This window comes from Cololabis saira, chromosome 4, assembly GCF_033807715.1.
Source record: "Cololabis saira isolate AMF1-May2022 chromosome 4, fColSai1.1, whole genome shotgun sequence".
Classification (NCBI taxonomy): Eukaryota; Metazoa; Chordata; class Actinopteri; order Beloniformes; family Belonidae; genus Cololabis; species Cololabis saira.
Genome location: NC_084590.1, coordinates 42,933,158 through 42,956,250, shown reverse-complemented (window position 1 = coordinate 42,956,250; position 23,093 = coordinate 42,933,158). Strand labels below are relative to the sequence as shown.

At 42.2% G+C, this 23,093-nt stretch overlaps 2 protein-coding genes across 4 annotated transcripts; both read left to right on the top strand.

The window, feature by feature from the left end:
- Nucleotides 1-694: 694 nt before the first annotated feature.
- On the top strand, nucleotides 695-10,055 carry LOC133441992 (interferon regulatory factor 2-binding protein 1-like). 3 transcript variants are annotated; one of them, XM_061719855.1, is made up of 5 exons: nucleotides 695-929; nucleotides 2,724-2,913; nucleotides 3,647-4,491; nucleotides 5,271-5,614; nucleotides 7,819-10,055. In XM_061719855.1, the coding sequence occupies exons 2-4, from the start codon at nucleotides 2,752-2,754 to the stop codon at nucleotides 5,572-5,574; spliced, it is 1,311 nt and encodes a 436-aa protein (XP_061575839.1). In that variant the 5' UTR covers nucleotides 695-929; nucleotides 2,724-2,751; the 3' UTR covers nucleotides 5,575-5,614; nucleotides 7,819-10,055. The 3 variants fall into 3 exon arrangements, with proteins under 3 accessions (XP_061575839.1, XP_061575837.1, XP_061575838.1); XM_061719853.1 differs by having other exon boundaries at nucleotides 695-938; XM_061719854.1 differs by having other exon boundaries at nucleotides 695-947.
- Nucleotides 10,056-13,289: 3,234 nt separating this feature from the next.
- Nucleotides 13,290-17,850, top strand: foxa3 (forkhead box A3). Its single transcript, XM_061719852.1, has 2 exons — nucleotides 13,290-13,712; nucleotides 14,978-17,850. Exons 1-2 carry the CDS (start codon nucleotides 13,641-13,643, stop codon nucleotides 16,313-16,315), a joined length of 1,410 nt encoding a protein of 469 aa, XP_061575836.1. The 5' UTR covers nucleotides 13,290-13,640; the 3' UTR covers nucleotides 16,316-17,850.
- The last annotated feature ends 5,243 nt before the right edge of the window (nucleotides 17,851-23,093 follow it).

Genomic DNA, 23,093 nt, shown 5'->3' with positions numbered 1-23,093 from the left:
CTTATCTTATCTTATCTTATACTGTTCACTGTACATTGTGATCTTCATACTGTATATTGTGATCTTTGTCAATAAAGATTTATAAAAAAAAGCCATGGGTGTCGAAGGGAGGAAGTTTTCAACATTTTAGCTTTTTCTGTTTTTTTGTTTTTTATTAGCAAAATTGAACAGGTTTACACAGTAATGACATGGTGAGATGATCAATAATAAATCTACAGAGGTAAATTAAATGAAAAAAATTAAATAATAATAATAATAATAAATTAAATGCTAAAACATATGTAAATGGATAAAGTTCACAAAATGAGCAGTTTGTATTAATGTTTTTTTTTTTATTTCTGCATATAATGACTGGCCGGGTAATACTTATGGATAATTTTGAAGGATACCTCCTTAACCTTGTTTACAATTAAAAATTTATGAGGGAGCATGGTCCGGGTATTAAAGTATAATCCGTTTCTGATTATACTTTAATACCCGGACCGAGCATCCACACTTTCTTTCAGTTAATATTTTGGCTACGGGAAAATGCACATGTGTTGACATAAAAATGAACTGTGACCTTTTTAAATTGCGTCACGTCCGTTCTAGTTCGGGTTGTAGTTCGGTATCCGAGCTCGGCGTGATGTTTGAGCTGAAACTCAGGACGGGGAGAACTCAATCCCCCACAATCCACCTCGCTCGGTTACGTAACGTCCCGGAGTTACGTTGGGGAAACAGTTGACTGCAACGAAGTGGGTCAACAAAACTCACGTATGGAGGGAGACCGCCCGCTGCCGTGACTTTTAAGTTGTTTTTCATACATTTAGGGTGATGTGTAACCTTTATTCCGAGTGCCGTGGGAGCAGTTAAGGTAGAAAATCGGCGTAGAAAAAAACAAGTGTGCACCTGTCAGAGCTAACTGCTGCTAACACGCGTGGACGGCGCAGGTGAGCCAGGTGAGCCAGGTCTGTTTGCTTTATTGGTTTTATTTAGGATCCCCATCAGCATCAGCCACAGCATTAGCTATTCTTCCTGGGGTGCGACATACACACAACACACAAATTAACACTTAATACACAACAGACATACATTATACATGACAAACAAAACAATAATAGACACAACTCCCTTAATCACAATCAATACAAAGGAGAACTAAATCACCATCATTCTCAGACATACATACATAGAAATGAAATCAAATAAAACCTCCATAACCAATACCTGCCTGAAATGACCTTATTTCATTTCATTTCATTTTTATTTATTCCGATCATGGAAATATGCAAACAAAAAAAAGTAAAATGACAACACAATCAAAAGCATATTCCATAACCAGAAAGGAGCAGGAAGAAGAAAATCTTATTATACCTGCCCCTTCCTCAAAGCAAAATTGAACAATAATAACAGATGGTCTGCACAATTACTTAGTTAATATCACAAAGAAAGAAAAACAAAAAAATCAAAGATAGATTGTCTGTCTCCATACATATTTTTTTCTCTTTAAATTTCTTTTAAACTGAAATATGTTTATAAAGCCCTTTAAATCATAATGTAATGAATTCCATAACTTAATTCCAACAATAAAAACGCTCATCTGCTTTAAAGTTGTTCGGGCAAATAGATGTTTAAAATTACATTTTCTATGACTATCTTCATTATTTGAACTGAAAGTAAACATGTACGTTTTCTGGTAATGCTTTACATTTAGCTGTTACATGATTGTGAGTGTCTGTAATTTAACCAAATCATCGAGAAAAAAATAATCTGTTGGTGTGTTCTCTGTAATGCGTATTGTAAATAACTCGAAGTGCTCTTTTCTGTAATAAAAATAAAGGATTCATATTAGTTGGATATGTTAAATATAAAATAAGTTAAATAAGGCAAAATTAATGAACAATATAAAATTCTCATTACTGTATGATTTAACACAAACTTAGCCTTATTCAAAACAAAAATATTTTTGCACACTTTTGATTTTACATGAGCTATATGAGCTTTCCATGTCAATTTCTCATCCATAATAACACCTAAAAACCTAAATTGTAATACTCTATCAATTAAAACTAATTCTAATGTAGTCTTATCTTAGAATTCTGTGACAACATTTCACCTTTATTATGATAGGGTTTACACGACCTATAATTCTATTCAACCTTCACTTTGTTTCTTCTAAATGTCAAATCATCATTCATTAAATTTTAAAAGATATTGTTTCAACTGAAACTTAAACCAATCTTTGCTACCTGCATGAGAAATATGAACTGGTATAGAGTTCCAGCCAACCATGGCTCTGTAAAAAACAGTTCTCTGAATCAAACCTGTTCTCACCCACGGTAGTATGAACCTCCTTCCTGATGTGATTCTTGTACTGTAACCATGGTGAGCAAAATTATAGTATAATCTGTCATACGGTTGTTTCGGAGATCGTGTCACCAGTATATTTCTCCGAAAATTTAACAAATTATACATAGACCGTTGTCTTATAGATAACCAGCCTAGATTCTTTTGCTGCTGGACACATTAGATCTATAAGGACACAATAGCACAGCGTGCAGCTTTATTTGGTGCCACTTGTAATTTCTTCCCATTTTTAACTGAAGTATTTGATCAAACTACAAAACAATAATCCGGTTGCGACAAAACCAAAGCATTCAAAACCTGTCTCCTAACATCTAGAGATAAAAATTTGGAGATTCTTCTCACTAGTGACACGCCTCTTCCCATTTTGCAAATTACAGAATACAGAAAGGTGAGCCAGGTGGAGCCATGTCGTCCCCTTCCTCGTCCTCCTCCTCCTCCGGCGGCTCCTCCGCCTCCAGGCGGCAGTGGTGCTACCTGTGCGACCTGCCCAAGATGCCGTGGACGGTGGTGTGGGACTTCAGCGAGGTGGTGTGCCGCGGCTGCGTCAACTACGAGGGGGCCAATCAGGTGGAGTTCCTTTTTCTTTTTTTTTTTGCTGTTTCAATATCTCCATACATTAGAGCACTTTTTTTTTTTGTAATTCAGTGTTTTTATAATTTTTTTCATTATTGCAACATACAAAACAGCAATGTTTAAGACAACAATAAGAACAAATACAAAGGGCAGATGTATATCTGTTTTAGGAGTAAAACTGTGGAACTCACCAGACAACAACCTTAAATGAGCAAACTCAATAAAAGCATACAAGATATTATTCAAAGCAAAGGTAATGGACACATATATAAAAGCAGAATAACCAAACAAAGAAGAATGTACACATGTATGAGATGAAATGACAACCTAAATTGGTTTTGTCGGTTTCTTTAGCATCTTTTCACTTTCTGTTTTCAGAGCTATCATTATTATTATTACTATTATGACAGTTATTACAGCTAATATTATTATTATTATTATTATTATTATTATTTATTTTTTTTTTTTTTTACTATTATTATTATTTTGTGTAACCTCGTGATACTTCATTTGTTCTTTTTGTATATTTTATTCTGTTAAAAGGTGGGCAACATAAGCTTTATGCTTCAAGCCCAGACCTTTTCGGTCAAAATAATCACAATGTTGACCAGGGAAAAACCTGTGGATGTTTGTTATCTTGTTTGTTGATTTTTATGCTTGTGATTGACCGAAATAAATATTATTATATTTATTATTTCATAATCTTTAACAAGTTGTGACCTTCTAGGTGGAGTTCCTGGTGGCCGGCGCGCGCCAGCTCCGGCGCGCCCACGGCCACGCGCAGGACGGCCACGCGCGCTCCCCGGGGCCCGCGCTGGGGAAGCACGGCGGGGGGGACGGTGGCGGCGGCAGGCTGCACGGGGAGCAGCGGGGCGGCCGCGGCAGACCCATGCTGGGCGCCGCCGTGCCCCCCAGCCTGGTGGCCCCCAGCCCGGGGGCCCCTGTGCTGGTGGCCCCCGGGCTGGTGGCCCCCGGGCTCCCCCACGGGCTCATCACCGGCCTCACCGCCAGGACGGCCCCCATGAGCGGCCCCATGATGTTCCCCGCGCCGGTGCTGGCCGAGATGAGCCGGCGGCAGCTGGGCCTGGGTCTGGGGGTGTCGCCCTTCATCACCACGGAGCTGGAGCGGGAGCTCAGCTCCCCCCACGGCCACGGCCAGAGCCAGGGCCAGCCCAAGACCCTGACCCAGGTCCAGAGCCACGCCGTGGCCGGCACCAGCACCAGCAGGAGCACCAGCCTCCCCTCCTCCTCCTCCTCCTTCTCGTCCGCCTCCTCCTCCTCCTCCTTCTCCATGGCCGGAGGGGTGAGCCAGACCAGCCCCAAGCCGGCCTCGTCCCCGGCCCGGCAGCCGCGGCCCCCGGCCGCCAGGTCCGGCGGGGAGCCGCTGGGCTCCGGCACCTCCGCCGAGGCGGCCACCACCGCCGCTGCCTTGCCCAACAGCGGCGCCTCGGAGCTGGGCTCGGCCTCCGCCGGCAGCAACCTGTCCGCCGGGAGCAGCCTGTCCTGCACGCTGTGCCACGAGCGGCTGGAGGACACGCACTTCGTCCAGTGTCCGTCAGTGCCGGGACACAGGTGGGACCATTCATCTATTAAAGTACTACTGAAATATGGACCGCTTTAAACAAATTAATTTATATAATTGTTTGTTTTGAGCTTTTATTCACACCAAGTAAGCAGTTGCAGCCTGTCAAATTAGTTTCACTCACTGAACCCAGGTTTAAATAATTGCAAACATATATATATAAATATTTTTAAGAGCAAAGTTAAAACCTACCTGTTAAACATTAGTAGTGAGTTGGTTGTTTTATGACCATCATGTTGATTTTATATACTTTTAGAAGTTTTTTTTATCTTGTTTTTATTGTATTTTTAATTTTATTATTTTTATAGTGTCTTATTCGTGTTATTATTGATGTTTTATTTTTTATGAAGCACCTTGTGACATTTCCTTGTCAAGTTTATTTGTTCAACACAAGGTAATTCAAAGTGCTTTACATCAACATTAAAAGCAGCAAGACATAATTAAACAGTAAATAACAAATAAAATGGTAAAGAGGTAAAGTAATAAAAAGCAGAAGTTGTTAAAAAATAAGGGCAGTAGAGTACAGCAGGTAAGTATTTAATTTAAGAGTACGTTTCAGTAAACAGTAATGTTTTTAGGCCTGATTTAAAGGATCTACAGTTGGAGCAGACCTCAGGTCTACAGGAAGTTTGTTCCACCGGTGAGGAGCAGAATAACTGAACTGCCTCACCTTGCTTGGTTCTGGTTCTTGTTCTTGGGACACACAACTAACCAGATCAATCCATCCATTAATTATTAGTAAATCTGTGCCTTTATCTTCCGCACGCAGGTTCTGCTTCCCCTGCACCAGGGTGTACATCCAGAGTCGCCGCGGCGACGGCGAGGTGTACTGCCCCAGCGGCGAGCGCTGCCCGCTGGACAACTCCCCCAACAGCCCCCCCTGGGCCTTCATGCAGGGAGAGGTCTCCACCATCCTGGGCACCGGCGGATCCGGGTCCGGCTCAGCCGCTCCACCCGGAGCCAGCACGGGGCCGGGGGCTGCAGCAACATCTGGAGCGGGGGGTGGAGCAGCTGGAGGTGGAGGTGGAGCAGGAGGCGGGGACATCACCGTCAAGAAGGAGCGAGAGACGTGATGGTGATTTCAAAGACAACCAACATGCAGCGAAGCAACAGGCAGGTCCTCACACACCGACCGGGTTTCACCCAACAGATGTCGGCATTTACTTTAGTGCAACAACTGCACGTCTGAACTTGCATGACTGCAAATATTTGAATGTTGAGGTCAAAATACTTTGATTTGAGCTACTACAAGATCTCATGAACACAAATGGATTTTCAGTGAGTTTGTGATTCAGCAGATCTGTTTTATTCTGGGTTAACAAACAGGAAACTACAGAAGTGTATTGCATTCACTGAGAGAAAAAAAATCTGTTTTTCGCTATGTTTTTTTCTATTTTTTGTGGTAATTTTTTCAGCCCTCTTTTACTGAGACCTTGATTTGATGGAAGCAAGCAAACGCGATCGACTTGTAAAGTTTCTTTCGTCAACGAAAACTATGAATAAATATCGTCGTCAATGAACCTTGATCACCTGAGGAAAACGAGACGCAACGGAAATACTGGTCATGTGACGATAACGATAATTAAATATATAATACAATATCGTAGAGGAATAAAAACAAGACTAAAATGTAGATTACAAAATAAAAACTCTGCTAAAATGTATCTTCATTTTCGTTGACCAAAACGAGACGAAATGTTCTAACAAAGATCCTTAATGTCCATGTTTTCAGTAGTTTCTCTGGTTTAGTTCTGCTGGGTGACGTTAGTCCTCAATCCCAGTCGCTGCAGCGGGGAATCAGATCCAGAAGATGCAGCTGCAGAGTTAGAGGCTGATGCCGTTAACGCAGAGATCTAGGTTCACGTCAATTAAAAACAAAGTTACATAGAGAAACGTGAGGATCTGCTCTGGGGCTGGAGAAGAAGAAGAGACCATCTTTGGATACACTTTCCTACATAGACGTGGAAAAGAAAACCCAATGTGTAGTTGAAAAAGAAAAAGATGGGGAGAAATAAATTTGTTGTAAACTCAAATTAGAGTCTTCTGTATCTGGAATGAATGTTTTCTTGAGTCTATAAGGTAACAAAAATATAATAAACAACACCAGAAACAACACTACCTACTTGTTTAGTTTAACCAAGTTTAACTTTGATCTGGGTTTAAGACACTGGGAGGGAGTCCTGTCCTTAAGCCACATAGATGGAATCACCATTAGTTTGTCGACTTTGCGCAGACAGCTGAGGACTGTTGTTCAGACGGGAAACCCGTTCTCCTCAACATAGCCATGTTTCTCCAGGAGCAGTTGTACATATATTGCTCCATGGATACAAGATGATGCATATAAAATGCATTCAGGCAGCTTTGTGTGAAAATATTGGATCCACACGGTGTGCAGCTGAGATGGAATCACCTTTGGTGGCGTATGGCCGGAAAAAAAAAACACCTCAAAAAGCAGAAAAAATTATACCTTAAAGCAGGACCAAAAAAAAAGTAAAATACCACGTAGGGCTGGGCGATATGGACCAAAAGTCATATCTCGATATTTTCTAGCTGAATGGCGATACTCGATATATATCGATATTTTTTCTGTGCCATAATTGGGGTTTCCCCCAAAGCATTATAGCATAGCATCTCTGTTAGCTTCATTTTTTCTGAGGCAAACCCTTAAAAAAACAGTCAGTTTTAATACAATGCCTCGTGCCAAATGTCACACAGGTTCCTTTATTAACAGAGATCTGCACAATATCAAAATGTATAAAACGAATGAAATAAAAATAAACTGCCTGCATATATAGAATAAAAATGCTTCTTGAATAAAATAAAACAAATATCTCATGCATAACAATTAAATTAAAATACACTCTGCAATTAATACAATGTAGACAGTAACAGGCAGACTTTTCCACTGAGGTTGACAGTTGTGCAAATCTCAAATAAAACATTCAAGTCAATTTGTCACAAAATAAGCTATATCAAAATCATACTTTTTTTTTTTTTTTTTTTTTTTTTTAAAATTGATATAAACGATATTGTCTCGTACCATATCGCGTTTGAAAATATATCGATATATATTAAAATCTCGATATATCGCCCAGCCCTAATACCACGTAAGACAGAAAAAAATTAACACCAAAAACAAAGCTTCTTTTTTTCCCAAGCAAATGCAAAACGCTTTCTTAGGAAAGAACAACTCTGTTTGGTTGCTACAGCTTTATTAATGAGATGGACTTTTTTTTCTCAGTTTTTTCAAATACTTACAGTAGATATGTGGAAACCTTGTCCCGTACTGCGTTTTGACTTGCCGTTTGTTGCCCCAGACTCGTATCCGCGCAGGAGGAGGTGTGTACACTGGACTGCTGAGGGACCCACAACAGCCACGTCGGCCGCCCACATCACGCAGGTCTCAACCCACTCACAGCTGAGTCCCGTCAGCGTCGCCAGGCCTCGGCAGCTCGCCCTGTCAAGCTGCAAAGACTGCTTTCACATTTGTTTTGGGTTTTGTTTTCTCCTCTTAGAAAAAGGTAGCTTTTTTTTTTTTCCTGGATCATATCGTATTCATGTGAAGAGAATGTAAAGTTTAACTCCAACGACTGCTCTTACCATTAGATTGTTTTGCATTGCACCTTTAGGACGTCTGGGGAATGATTTATATTGGCTGTTTTCAGTCCAGCAGAGTTCCCTGAGACGGTGACTAACATAACGTATGGAACTAGGTGCTTTTGGATTCAGATGATCAGCTCTAATCGACAGCCGGCTCTCGCTACATGTTCTCAGCTAATAATCGTAGTTGATTGTTCATGCCCGATGCATCAAAGCCACGAAAGAAACAGAGTGAAACACCTGAATTATCCTCACTTCCTCCAAATGAAATGAACACCTTCGAAATGATTTGAAAGATGCTTAAAATCCCAAGATCTCACCTCCTCCTCCCTGCCGATCTAGTTTGCTCTGCTCTTCTGCTTCTGGTTCACAACCAGCGAGGTGAGCCGACGCATCGCTGTCAACTCCAGACTTCTGAGAATCAGGTCAAAGTATCAGCATTTTTAAACATCTAAATATGTGCGTGGGTGCCCAGATGAGCTGAAAGATGCCAGTCTGAGTCCTCGGCGTGAGCTCGGTCGTAGCAGCAGCAGCCGCAGCATCTAACACACTCCTAAGAGTAATATCAGGCATGCGTTTGCTCCACATGTGGAAACGGTAGCGTCGGTTGTTAACTATCATTAAACATCGGCAGCTCAGACCCGACCTGCGCGGACGAACGGGAGCTCAGCAGTCGGGGACAAAAATTATCTGCTCGCACTCCGTCAGAGGAAAACATGTTTTCCCTCTTTGAGGACAAACTCACCAGACACGACAACGTTTAGATTTCAAAAAAAAAAAAAAAGTGACATGAAAGTGGTGACATTTCTCCGTGTGCCTCTACTAATCGATCTGATGGGACTCAGAGAAAGTTTATGGAAACAACCAGTTAAGCTGGTTCAACCAGCCACCAACACTCAGCATTCGACTGTATTTCATACGCTCACATACGAGTCCGGCCCACGCTTCACCCTGAATGTACACTAGAATATCTATCGATAAGCCTAGGACTATATTTTCTACTAGAACCTTAAATGTTGTATACTGTAAAGAGATGTATCAGTATATATGTGCAATCCCTTAGTCATAGTATATGCAACAGTTTGGAGTATATTAAGAACAATTGTTTATCATTTCTTAGACCTTTTTAGGGGAAAATCCACCTGAAAACCAATATTTTTGTTAATTGTCAAGATTGAAATGAATAATTTTCTTCCCACAAATGAACCCGAAGGTCAAGCAGACGTGTTGTGTAACTAAATAAATTGATTGTATTTGTTTTTTCTTTTTTTTTTTCTAATTTGTATTGATACATAAACATGTTGCAGGGATTTTAAGAGACTAAACTGATGGATTTGATGCTGGTGACGTGTTTCAATGAGGTGGTGCTCTGGGTTGATCCTCTCTTCATGTGCAGCATCAGTACAGAAGCTCACACAAGCCAAAGGTAGTTTATACCCACGTTGATGCTTCTGGGTGGAAATGTTTTATGGGAGGGAGGTAAGAAAAAGAAAAACATATTTGTTTATTTCCAGCGCTGATTTTCCTAACGGAGCTGCTGCGGTTTACGGCGTCCTGCTGCGCTCGCTGCAGGGACTCGTGCAGGGTGGGTCTGTGGTGCAGAACTGTCTTTTAAGTAGATGATGCACTGATACGTAATGCAATCCCTTGTTAAGTGCCTTTTTAAAATGTTTACCATCCGTATGTGTCTGGGATCCTCAGGGGAAGGAGGAGTGCAATGAACTCTTTATAGTCCAGTCAATGATTAACCCCGATCTGTTTCCCCTCCGTCGCCATCGGACGGCTTCTCCTTTCATGTGAAGCCTTTGTAAAGTCGACCAGCCGCTTGTTGTTTTCTGTGCATCCCTCTCTGTTTCAAGTTTCTTTTGTCCTTTTATTTTGTGTAGGTCTGTTGGTTTTACTGCAGCTTCATGTACAAAATAGAAACCAGGAATAAACGGGATGGAAACTTGTACGTCTTTGCCTTTTTTATTATGTTTTTCCACTCATTTCTTCATGTAACATCTCAGTTTCAAAAAGAACTTCCCGACCTGTTTGTTTGGATCATGCTTTTTTTAATTTAAGGTTAAAGATTACTTTTATAGAAGTAGCCCAACTAAATTCGTGTCTTTTTGTAGTTTGTTTGGAGCTCCATAGTTAAATTTCTGCTTTTGGACGACGTTGATCATGTAAAGAAACAAGCATCTTTATAAGATAAAGAGAGGACGCAGACCTGCGGGGTCGCCACCAGGTGGCGCTGCTGTCCACAACGAGCAGACAACAGATCCATCTGCAGGTTTCCAGCCTCGAGGGATTGAATTGAGGACAGAATCCCATTTTTACCAGTTAAAATCGTTAATTCAGCCTGAACCTAACCAGCTCGAGTTGGGGGGGTCCCTGGTCGGTCCTCATGCATCTCCCACCACCACCGATCTGTCGTTTCCTCCATTAGTGTTAACTCATTACGACTATTGTTAAACCAATTATGGAGGTGTTAATGGACAATGGACGCCACATTTACATGACAACACGGATCGCAGACTAAGACAGAGAAAAGGGATCTGAGAGGTTACACTGAGCAGGGATGTTGATTAAAGGCCCGGTTTGGACGCAGGCGATCAGAAATGCGGGGAGGCGGTAAATGAGACTGTTTTCAACATTTCTGTCTTTACTTTCACAGCATTTCCACCTGTAACGTTCAAAGTAGCAACAATTGGCCGAATAATATTTCAAATATGAACCTGATGCTCCAATGCAGGATCCAAGAGAAACCCAAGCAAACTCCAATGTTCAAGTAGTGACGTTGCTGGATTGCAGTCTAAATTTTGCGCTCAGTCTTTCATTTTCCTTTCGTTTCATTTCATTTCATTCCCAGGTTAATCCACAAGGTAACCAAGTGCCCAAATGGAGAGTCCGCCTGGTACTATCCACACTAAAACCTTTATAAATATCTTTGTGCTTTAAGCTATTTTCATGTAACTTGGTACAGTTGTAGTCAAGGAGTTGCCGAATTCAAGCACTGGTGTCTTTATAATTATATGAATTGCTATCATGGTGTTTTTCACTGTGCAAACTAAAAAGAAATTAGACGAGGATAAAAATTTCATTTTTTTTCCTTTGGTTTATCACAATTTGCTCAGGCGTGTGAACATTGACACTTTTTGTGACACTGGAAATGTATGCTGTGAGGTCTTAGCTATCGATTGAGACCAAGATTATGCATATTGTCCTTATAATTGTGGAGATGTTGTTGAAATTCACCTCCAAACCCCTCGGGGTGAACAGGTTAAAGCCCCACGCAGATCTTCATCTCAGAGCTCGGTTTGGTCAGAATGTGTAACAGTTCTATGTTGCAGGGCCGCGTTAAAGGTAATCTCTTTCAGGCTTAATTGCATCATTACAGACACGGAGGTGTGAGCTCATTCCACGTGTTAATCGACTTGACAGCTTTTTGCAAACATCGTTCAGCTGATGACGCGCAGAGCGCCTGACAAAGGTAGCCAGTAATTATGAAATCACACGCAGGTTGGATGAATTGAATGAATTGAATTGTTGTGTATTAATGTGTCATACACCTCTAAAGTTCCAGCCTATAAGGGTTTACAAGACACAGATACACTACGCCAGCAAACAAACATCAGCTGCGTACAAACAAAAACACAAAATTATAAATTCCACTTATACATTACAGATCAAATTACAGATCCTTTCTCAGTTTCCATATAATTTGTCCTTTGAAAAACCATTCCAATTTAGCATCATCCCCATTCCAAAACAACTCACAATCTTGCATTTTCTGAAATAAAAGCTGCCTGGCTTCATCATATAATGGGCAAAAAAAAACAAAAAATGAAGTTCATCCTCAACAACATTTAAATCACGCACACTACATAATCTTTCCTCTTCAGGTTGTATTTTATGTTTTGTTTCGGTGAAGGCAGCACGTCCTCATGGGTGATGGCTCTATGACGTCTTTTCACGTCTGAAACTCAAGCTTTCTCTGCTTGAAAGATTTCTAACTTTGAATCTGCGTCCCGTCGGCTGCTGAGCTCTGCATTTCTGCACCGTGGCGCGGATTTCCCTTCCTGTTGCATGGCCGGGATCTTTTCTCACCACCTAATCCCTCGGACCTCCTGCATGCGCATCAATTACATGTTCATTGAGTGGCCGTTAGGCCCAGGCATTGACATTCACGGCCGTCCGTCTGCTGCGGCCCCAGATGTGTATTCCGCGACGCGGGAGGCCTGTATATGCATTACGCCAGGATTACATTATTTATTGTATTTCTCCTCGGCGTCTGGTCGGGAATGCGCCTTTGTAAAAAAAAAAACAAAAAACAAAAAAGAAGCTCTGGGATGGAGTTCTTCAGAAGATGAGGCCTCTCGCATTCAGCTGAAGTCCAATACGCACAGGCCGCTCACATGAGCTGCTGCAGAGAGATACGCAAGGCTGGCATTATCAAAGAAACGCAGTTTACGCACACTTTACGCGCACATTAGTCAAGCAGGATATCGTTGAGCTCTGTTGACTTTATAGTGCTATTTTAGTGTTTTTGTGACAAGAATTTACTCTTTGTTGTCGGTCCTGTTTCAGATTATGATCCGTGATGGTTTGATATTGGCAATTATAAAGTCAAATATAACCTTTTTATTCATCTTTTATAAATATTTGGCTATCAAAAACCAGGATCTGAAAACAGGTTTTAGGTGAAAGGAAACCACAAAGCCACAGAAAAGCGACAGGAGATTATAGATTAACTTTTTTTTTCTTTTGCTTTTGCTTTAACTGGCTTAAAGTGGTTTAATATTTGATATTCATGCAACAATTGACTGTTTTTTGCGTTCATAGCAAATTCATTATAATTCCACAAAAGGAAACTGAAAGAACAGGACTTAAGTTAAAAGAAATATTGGCTGAATAGTTTCTCCATAACTCATTATAGCCGCAGAACAGACCTATAAACCCGCTTTAGGCCTAATACCATATCTAACAATAATAATAGATAGTCTCCCTGGAAGGTCTCCGCCCGCCCGGGTGGCCCCGGTGCAGCCGCTGGGCCAATATACAGCACGCCAGGGGGCCACATCGGTCTTTTTGCGGGGCCCTTCCTGGTTCCTAACTCGGTATTCAAATGTCGGGATCGGGGCGGGCCCCGCCAGCAGCTTATAAGAGGAGGACGTGGAGACTTGTGGACTGTATTTGCGCGCTGCACCTCCGTCCGTCTCTGGCCGCGTTGTGAGGGCCCCGGCTGACAGAGAAACAAGGGCCCACAATAAGAACTCTGCGTCTGCTGCCACATCAAGATTCAGGTTCAGAAACAATGGATGACTGACAAATAAGAAATATTGACTTTTCCCAGGAGAATTGCCACACTGCGATTGTTTGCAATTATCTGCATGCTTAAGAAAAGATTTTTATTTTTCTTGGCGAAAAGGAGACATCGTTCTGGTCTGGATTTTCCCTCAAAAGCCCACGCCGTGCTGAGGATTTTATATATTGTGATATCTTTAAAAGAATTAGGTCATCAAAAAAAAGTTCCCTCTAAAGACGGTTGTTGGGGATGTTGAGCTCTGTGAAGATGGAAACCCATGATTTACCAGAGTGGAATACTTTCTACAGCGAGGCCAACGAGGTAAAGCCGCCTTTACGCGCTCACATGTAAATGATAAAGCAATGATCTGACCATAAACTGGCTCGGATACTGAAGGTCTGTCTTCAGGTATTATTTTAGCTTGTTTTAGATGCTCTAAAAGTAGTTTTATAAAGGAGTTTGTTCTTAAATTTATTTTAGAAAAGCGGATCGTCTATGCAAAACGTTTTTTGCGCACATCCTAAATTACTATTTCAAGAGAAAAACCGTTATAAACACTCCTACGACCATTTATCTAATTATTTTATAAATATATCATATAAAAAAACATGTGTTCATTATTCTGAATATTCGGAATTAACATTTAATACATTTTTACACAAAGAGGAATTCCCCAAAGCACAAAAATCTTACTTTGCAGAACCCCGGCTTTAATATTCAATAACTATCCTAAACAAAAGATTAAAACTAAAAACAAACCACAGACTTTTAATATTTCGATTCTGTTGTATTTGGCCTAAACTTCAGTTTCTTTTTTTATTCTGTTCTAAGTTATTTGTTGACTTTATATGTTATTTGCTCATGAATAGACCGCCTTCTTTGTGTCTCAGCAGCGGCTGAAGTGTTGCGACTCTTCAGGTGTTACATTACTTTTTTCTCTTTCACTAATTCAATTAGAGTTAATTCCATCAGCAACTTCAATTCCCACCTCAAATCGACCTGATGAAATTACCACGAAGAAAGAGTCTGGCAATATTTAACCAGCAATCAGTAAACGGGCTCTGATACCTTTCATCCTCCGCCGGTTTTATTTTCCTCCACGCACCTTTAAATGTAAAATTCGCTTCAGCTTTTAAGACGAAAACAAACAAACTATTATTTGGACAACTAAATTATTTGTCTTGTTAAATATAAATGTATATGTAAATAAGAGTGGTTTTGTAGTTTAAAGTTGGAACAGCCCGTTTTTTCCGTGCAGAGGCCGTCTGAGCCGAGAACCATGACGCGCTTTTTACGCATTTTCAGGTTGACACATCAGTGTGAAATCCATGTCTCCCTCGCACACTGAGAGCTTCATTGTGCATTGATAAGAGACACTTTTAAAATACAGAGCCAAACTGCTTTCCTTTCACATCTGTTTTGCACTGTAAACCTAAATAAGATCTATTAACCACGATAAAATGATTCCAAAAAGTTCAAAAGCTGCATTAAATTTAGTCAATCTTATTATTATTTTGTTTTAAAAGGAGCTGCTATCGTCTCTGCTGTGACTAACTCTGCTGTGTTGTGTTCCTCTCGACTTCCAGATGTATTCCTCTCCCGTTGCCATGAACTCTGGGCTGGGCTCCATGGGCTCCATGGGCACCATCACCAACTACATCAACCTGAACCCGGCCACCGGCTCCCCCGCAGGTATGAACGTGCCGTACCCGACCTCCAGCCTCAGCAGCTCCCCGCTGGCGTCCATGGGCTCCGGGCCCAACCACATGTCCCTCTCTCCGGTGGCCTCGTCTCTCAGCGCGGGCTCCCTGACCCAGCTGGGCCCCGCGGCTCCGGGCTCCCTGGGCTCCCTGCCCCACTACCAGAACATGGGCCAGTCCATGAGCCAGCTGGGATACCCGTCCACCGGCACCTTGAGTCGGGCTGGGCCCAAGGAGATCCCCCCGAAGCCGTACCGGCGCTCCCTGACCCACGCCAAGCCGCCGTACTCCTATATCTCCCTCATCACCATGGCCATCCAGCAGAGCGGCAGCAAGATGCTCACGCTGAACGAGATCTACCAGTGGATCATGGACCTGTTCCCCTACTACCGCGAGAACCAGCAGCGCTGGCAGAACTCCATCCGCCACTCGCTGTCCTTCAACGACTGCTTCGTGAAGGTGGCCCGCTCCCCGGACAAACCGGGCAAGGGCTCGTACTGGACGCTGCACCCGCAGTCCGGCAACATGTTCGAGAACGGCTGCTACCTGCGGCGCCAGAAGCGCTTTAAGATCGAGGACAAGAGCGCCAAAAAGGGAGGCAAGAGCCAGGAGGGGAGCTCGGGGAAAGGAGGGCACGGCGGGGATCACCTGGTGGAGGATCACAGCCCTGCAGGGGGATCGGAGGGCGCCGACTCCGCCCACTCAGACAACTCCCACCCGGGCTCCTCCGACGACCAGACGCACCAGAGGAACGCTCTGGTTTCACTTGACTGTCCTCAGCTGTCCTCCTCACACCTCCACAGCCCGCCCGTCTCCCTGCCTCCGTCCTCCTCCTCCACCTCCTCCTCCATCCCTCCATCCTCCCTGTCCCTGTCCTGCACCTCCTCCTCCTCCAACCCGCTGCTGCACTCCCAGCCGCTCGGCGCCAGCTCCCACCTCCTCCCCGGCACCATGCAGCAGCACATGGACCTGCAGAGCGACGCCCTCAAGTCCCTGGACCCCCACTACAACTTCAACCACCCGTTCTCCATCACCAACCTCATGTCCAACGAGCAGAAGATGGACCTGAAGTCCTACCAGGACCAGGTCATGGCCTACAACAGCTACACGGGCGGCTCCTCCGTGGCCGCCAAGCAGATCTACGACAGTCCGGGTCCCGCCGCCATGGACTCTGGCGCTTACTACCAAACTCTGTACAGCCGCTCGGTGCTCAACGCCTCCTAACATGGGTCCCACAAACACACATGCACGCACACACACACACAAACACACACACACAAACACACACCTGTATGTAAAGGTGAGCTAAGATGGAGACTTCTGTTTCTGTTTTCTAAAATGGACACCAAAGCTCTGCTTATCTTCCTCTTTCTCCCTCTCCCCCCGCCTGGTTTATGTCCGGAGGCCACCAGAGGACTCGTCTGTAGCGACCGACCTAATTCAGGAACCTATAAACTTTAAAAAAAATGTAAAAAAAAAAAAAAAAAAATGTTTTTTTTCCCATTTTATTTCATTTGATGAACAGATCTGTTTTGTTTTTTTTTTTAACGAAGAAGGACACTGTTGGTTACAAGAGGACAGACATGTGACGCTGGATGAAAAGACCCCATCTCTGCCTGTCGCAGGAGCAAAAAGTTAACTTTGTATAAAATGTAAATAGAGGTTAATATGCCGGGGAGGAGGACCTTTGCATTTATTTATGAAGGGAATAAATTTTAATATATCTTTTGAAGTGCTCTGTCAGCCAGTTACAACCCACATGTGAGGGGTTTTGTGTGTGAATGTGTGCGTCAGGTTACTGCTTCAGGAAGGTGTTACTTGGATTGGGAGGCTGTGGAGCTCGTGTTTTGTGTTACAACATTGGTCATTATAATAAAAAAAAACAGTCCCATTGGGCATCCATCGTCGCCAGTGCAGCTTGTCAGGTCTGTACTTTCAGTTTTAAATGCCTCCTTTTTGTTCCTCACTGAAAACTTTCATTCTGATGGTAGGAGACAAAGAAACTGTGGTCAAAAGCTTTAAAAAAAAACAACAAAGCTACAAAGAAAATAAAAAAGAAGACGTTTTTCTGTGCTTTTATTGGTCACGGCCATGAAACGATGTCCTGTTATTACGTTTAAAAACCCGTCAAAACTCAATGTTTCTCTGCAGACTGTAACATTTTGAAAGAGGAGTCCTGTCAGTTACTAAAACAGTGGCGGGCGGGGAGGAGAGATGCACTATGGGATGATTTACATACAGTACTTTGCACTATGGAGCTCCCAGAGGCCAGGTGGGCTGATAGTGTGTGTGGTTGTGTGTGTGTGCATGTGTGTGTGTGTCTGTGTGTGTGTGTGTGTGTCTGTGTGTGTTACAACAATGCTTAGGTACGCCCTCCTTACACTGTCAATCCATCAGCTCAATGGGATCAGTGTAACAAAGTTGAAGGGTGTCAAATGACCCCCCGATGTCCTAAAAGTGCCTTTTCTTCAGCCGACTGCTGATCTGATAAGAGGTGGAGGTATCGATGATCTGCTGGAGGATTATTCTGACAAACAGTTTCAGGTCACGCCGTGTCCTTTACGGAGCATACTTTAGTTTAAAAGAGAAATGTCTTATTTAAGCTACGTTGCCCTTCACACTCTGAAAGTGTGCTGATATAATATATTGGGGTTTTTTTTGTTGTTGTTTTCGTTGTTGTTGCTGTTGTTCCTTGTTGGTTTAAATGTGATTAAAATGATTCATGTTTCATTTTTTCTTATTAAAAAGGCTTAAAAATCTGGGGAAGAAATGTTTCATCTGCTTTATTTATCATTCTTGCAGCTTCGTCTGTTCATGTCAAGCTTTTTTTTTGCAGAGGTCAGCAGTATAATAAAATATACATATTTTAAAGCAGCACTATGTAACTTTTTCACCTTAATATCATATTTCCAGAGTCATTGTGATGGTACATCAACTTACCAACAGGTTTAATGAACCTCTGTCATGGTCTGAGGGGTCTGTATCACCTTCACTGGCACTATGTAACTTTGAGGAGCATGGTAGGAACCCTTCCACACTACTGGTAAAGCACTACCGCTTTTGTCCAAAGGAGCCGCCAAACTCAACAAAAGCTGAAAGTTACGTTGTGCTGCTTTAAAGGAATGCAACTTCCTGCAACGTTTGGTGGCGTCAAATCTTCCTACCATGTGTGGAGCATTTCCAGAAGCCAGTTAAAGCATCATATGTGGTTTAAAACAATTATTTTAAAGTTTTTTTTTGCTGCACGATTTGGATTCATCCTGGTCAATCAATCAATCAAACAATCAATCAATCAATCAATCAATCAGGCTCTATGTTGGCGAGTCGGTGCAGCAGGAATCGCGTTGTCTTGCTGAAACAGCTCCAGACCAAATGCCTGGGGTGTGTGACATGTAGGACCGGTAGACTAAACACGACTGGATCGCACTGAGAACCTCAAAGTAGACCTACACACACACACACACACACACACACACACACACACACATGCTTACACACAGCAAGACCCGGACCACTCCAAAAACTACTGACCCGCCTCTGACCCCGCGCTAGAAAAACTATCACCGAGTCGGGGAGAAAGTCGAAGCAGAACATTTTGCTCTTTAATCTTTGGAAATTCCTGCCGGGCCGCGGCGGCTCCATCTGAGTAATCAGATTCTCTTGTGCTTCTCCCAAAACTGTGAAAACACCTGCTGAATTACTGTCGGGAGGAGGATGGGGGGGTTAGGGGGGGCATTAGAACATGTGAAAGTGTTGAGATGCATTACTTTAAAGGCGTTGAAAACAGAACGATGTCCATGTCACGTGCAGAGTAACTCATGTGCAGAGAAAAAGAGGATTTATTGATTTTGTTGCTCCTGCAGTTCAACACCCCCCCCCCTTGCCCCCCTGACCTGTCGCCACGTCTCCTGTCTGGCTGTCCGTTGGCCGACAGTTGCTCAGGCCTCTTCCATGTGCTGCTTACGGTTTCCAAACGCCACAACTGTGATTCAAAAAGCTTTTAATGCAAAGATTTTCCTTTTATTATGACGCAACGGCGATGTGTGGATCTGTTGAGCAGCAGACGCAAAAGAAATGGGTCTCAAGCAGGACTGGAGTTGAGGGGGGATGAGGGGGGATGGCACCCCCCCCTAAAATAAAAACGGTCCAAATCTTACCCCCTGTAAAACTGCCATCCCCCCTTTCCATTCCTTATGTAATTTCATCAATGAATGTGGTTTTACTGCTATTTCAACATTTAGAGTCATCACCAGAAAAATAACACCAGAAAAATAACTTATTTGACAATTTTCACCTGTTTCAAGTAAATTTCCACTTGAAATAAGTAGAAAAATCTGCCAGTGGGACAAGATTTATCTTCTAATCTTCTAATCTTGTTCCACTGGCAGATTTTTCTACTTATTTCAAGTGAAAATCTACTTGAAACAGGTGAAAATTGTTGTTTTTTCCAGTGATGAGTCTTGTTTTAAGTGTAATGAGATTTTTTTTACTAAAATGAGACATTTTAACTAGAAATAAGACAAATATTCTTGTTAAGATTTTGAGATTTTGCAGTGATCCATTTTACTTATCCTGTGAAGGACAGAGTCATATTGATAAGTTCAGAAAAGTGTTTTTTATTGTTGTGTTTTGATGTATTTGATGTAAGCCCAGTGGATATTTAAAGCTTACAGAAGGCTGCATTTAACTGCTGCTATGTCATTCCTGCAGTATTTCTGCAGGTGTTTTGGTCAGTGCTATTATTTGTAATATATTATATTATTTGTAATCAGCACAAATTATCTGTCCCCATATGATAAAATCCACCACCCCCCCTGATTTTTTTTTACAACTCGAGTACTGGTCTCAAGTGTGAGTGTGAACCCGGGCAGTTCATCACCTGCATGCACAATAGTCTCTGTGGAGCAGTCGACTTGATAAAGTACAGAAAAGGCCCCACCTGATACGGTCCCACAGCTACAGAGATACGCACGCAGCGCCGCTGCAGGTATGACCGACCTGGCCGACTCCGATACGTCGCCATGGCGATCGGGAGGCCGTGCCGATAGCGAACGGGCTTCTCGTGCAGGGAGACAAATTAGAGGCTATCCACGGATAACGCGGCACGGCTCGAGCGTGTGAATGAGCGACAATAAAGCAGCCAGAGCGACAAAAGAAAAAATAAAAAGCATCTAACTGTGACCCTAACCTCTCCTCTGTAATCTGTAACCCGCGGCTGACCCAGTTTCCAGACGTGAGAATCCAGAAACCCAAGAGCGGCGGCTGATAACGTTCTGGAAGTCACAGCGTAACAATCTACGCTCACAAATGATCATAAAAGCTGCAGCCAGAGACGTGTTTGTTTGTTAGTAGGACTGGGACTTTATCGCATTAATTACGATTAATTAATTACAGAAAAATAATGCGACAAACAAAAATAACGCATTTAATTGCAATTTACTTATGTACTCCAAACAGTGCTGAACGTTTCTCATTGCACGAGTTCCCGGTATAAGTTACCCGTAATACTGATGCACAGTAATCAACACGAGAAACAACAATGGAAACCCAAACCGATGGGAAGTTGTTGCTGAGTTCGGTGGGCGGAAATTTTAGTTTTAAAAAACTACAGAGTGGAAACCTGGATAAAAGCACAGTTGTTTGCAAACTGTGCAAGAAAGAATTTGCCTATCACCAGATCAATTTTGTTGTTTAAGCTCATTTATGTGTCAATTCAATGATTCAGTCATATACCAAAATCCATTAAGATTGAAAAATGTTGCTTCTCGTGTCAAATATTGATATGCGATTAATTGCAATTCATTAATTACAAAGCCTCTAATTAATTAGATACATTTTTTTAATTGAGTCCCACCACTATTTGTTAGCTTCTTTATCTCACTCTTCCTTGACTGAATTGTTTAAATCTCGTCAGACAGGAAAGATCAAATATGTCTCGTCTGTCGTGGTGTTCGGGACTTTTATTGGGTTTATTTTGTTCTTACTGTGGTCTCGTCTTTTCTTGAGTTTTGGTGATGGTTTATTTCTGCCCTTTTGTCATTGGAGATATCCTGTTTTATTTTGAAAGGGCTTTTCCCTGACGCGTAACTTCCTTTGGCATCTCTTTTAGGATCCGATCTTTCTTACTGACCCTTTACAATGTCTAGTGCATGTGATCGGATCTGATCGGGCGCGTCTTTGCTGATGCTCTTTACTCCAGCTGGTTGCTATGGTAACCTATGCACAGAAAACTGAAGTAAACACATCAAAGTGGAAGGTGGTGAACTGGTTTTGCTCCCATCATTGGTTGTTAATGGAGCCTCTGTTTTCTTTTCTTTGTCTGCTTCCGTGAACTACTTTGACTTTGGTGTGATTACTGTGGCGATTCACCCCGTCTTGGGCTTCGACAACTAGCACCTGCTCTCAAAAGAATCAGTTTTATTGGTCAGACTGAAATGTTAAGAGTTGAAGTCCAGAGGTGTCTTCAGTATTCACATTCATTACTCAGGTAGAAGTATAGATACTAGAGTTAAAAAATAGTCCTGTAGAAGTTGAAGTATCAACTCAAGTTTTTTACTCAAGTAAAAGTATAAAAGTACTGGTTTCAAAACTACTTAAAGTATAAAAGTAAAAGTAATGTAAGGGGGGAAAAAGCCATTAAGGACAAAAGCCATTGAAATGAATGCATCTTAGTATAATGCAAATATATTAAAGAAGCATATATGTGTACTATTGAGCATTAACATGTGTTTCAGAGAGCAGGAGATATGATGACTAGTTACCTATAAGTATTGTAATGGTGCAAAAAGTCAAACTTCAGAGGCATGTTATCATTTATCCTAACCTTTATTGGAATGTACATCCAAGTTTAGTTGCAGGAATCTGAGGGAACGGATGTAAGAACAAAACTGGACAAGAACATCTGAAACAACCACAACCAAATTCACTCTATCCGGATGGAGCAATTTAACTGGATAGTTTTTATTTAAAGGCCGAAATGAAATAGAGTAACGAGGCTGTTTTTAAAATGTAAGGAGTAAAAAGTACAGATAATTGCGTGAAAATGTAAGGAGTAAAAGTAAAAAGTCGTCTGAAAAATAATTACTCCAGTGAAGTATAGATAACCAAAATTTCTACTTAAGTAAGGTAACGAAGTATTTGTACTTTGTTACTTGACACCTCTGAAGCCAGTCCAGTTAACAGTTCGCCAATTTCCCAATATGATGTAACAACTTAAACAAATATTTGTTGTATTAGTGTGCAGCTTAACTGGAAAACTACAACTATTGCCGTGTATCGTGACAGTGTGGCATAATTTGGTAAGCAGATTCCCTTCATACGCAGGTATGTGGGGACAAAGGAAGGAGTCCAGTTTAATGGCGTAATTCAGTTACAAATGTAAGTGTCTGAATGTAAGTGTCAAGTAGGCCCGTTTGACCCGAGTGAGAGTGAGAGCGGCGCTGGTGTCGTTATGTCACCTGTCACCGGAGGAGGAACAATCTTAGTCCTTGTTGAACACAAGATGACACCTGACAGCCAGGCCAGAAGAAAGAAAGAAAGAAAGAAAGAAAGAAAGAAAGAAAGAAAGAAAGAAAGAAAGAAAGAAAGAAAGAAAGAAAGAAAGAAAGAAAGAAAGAAAGAAAGAAAGAAAGAAAGAAAGAAAGAAAGAGAAAGAAAGAGGGCGGTGTGTGTGCATGAGGCCGTGCATCCTGGATCCTGTTAGCTGGATGAACTGTTTACACAGTTATTGCCTGAGGAAAGGGTGAGAGTGACGGGAGGGAGAGAAGGAAGTTTCAGGGCAGGTCTTGTTCAGGGGAAAAGTAAATGGATGGAGTGGCGTTCACCGTTCAGACAGACACGCAGACAAGTCACACACTCTCTCAGGTAGTTTGTGAAGCAGTGAGACGTCTGAACCTCATGACAAGACTTGTTACACAAAAATAACGTCCTCAGTTCACAAGAAAAAGCTGTCACTTCTACCAAACTTCTATCAAAATAGTCACTCTTTATGAATTATTTGGGA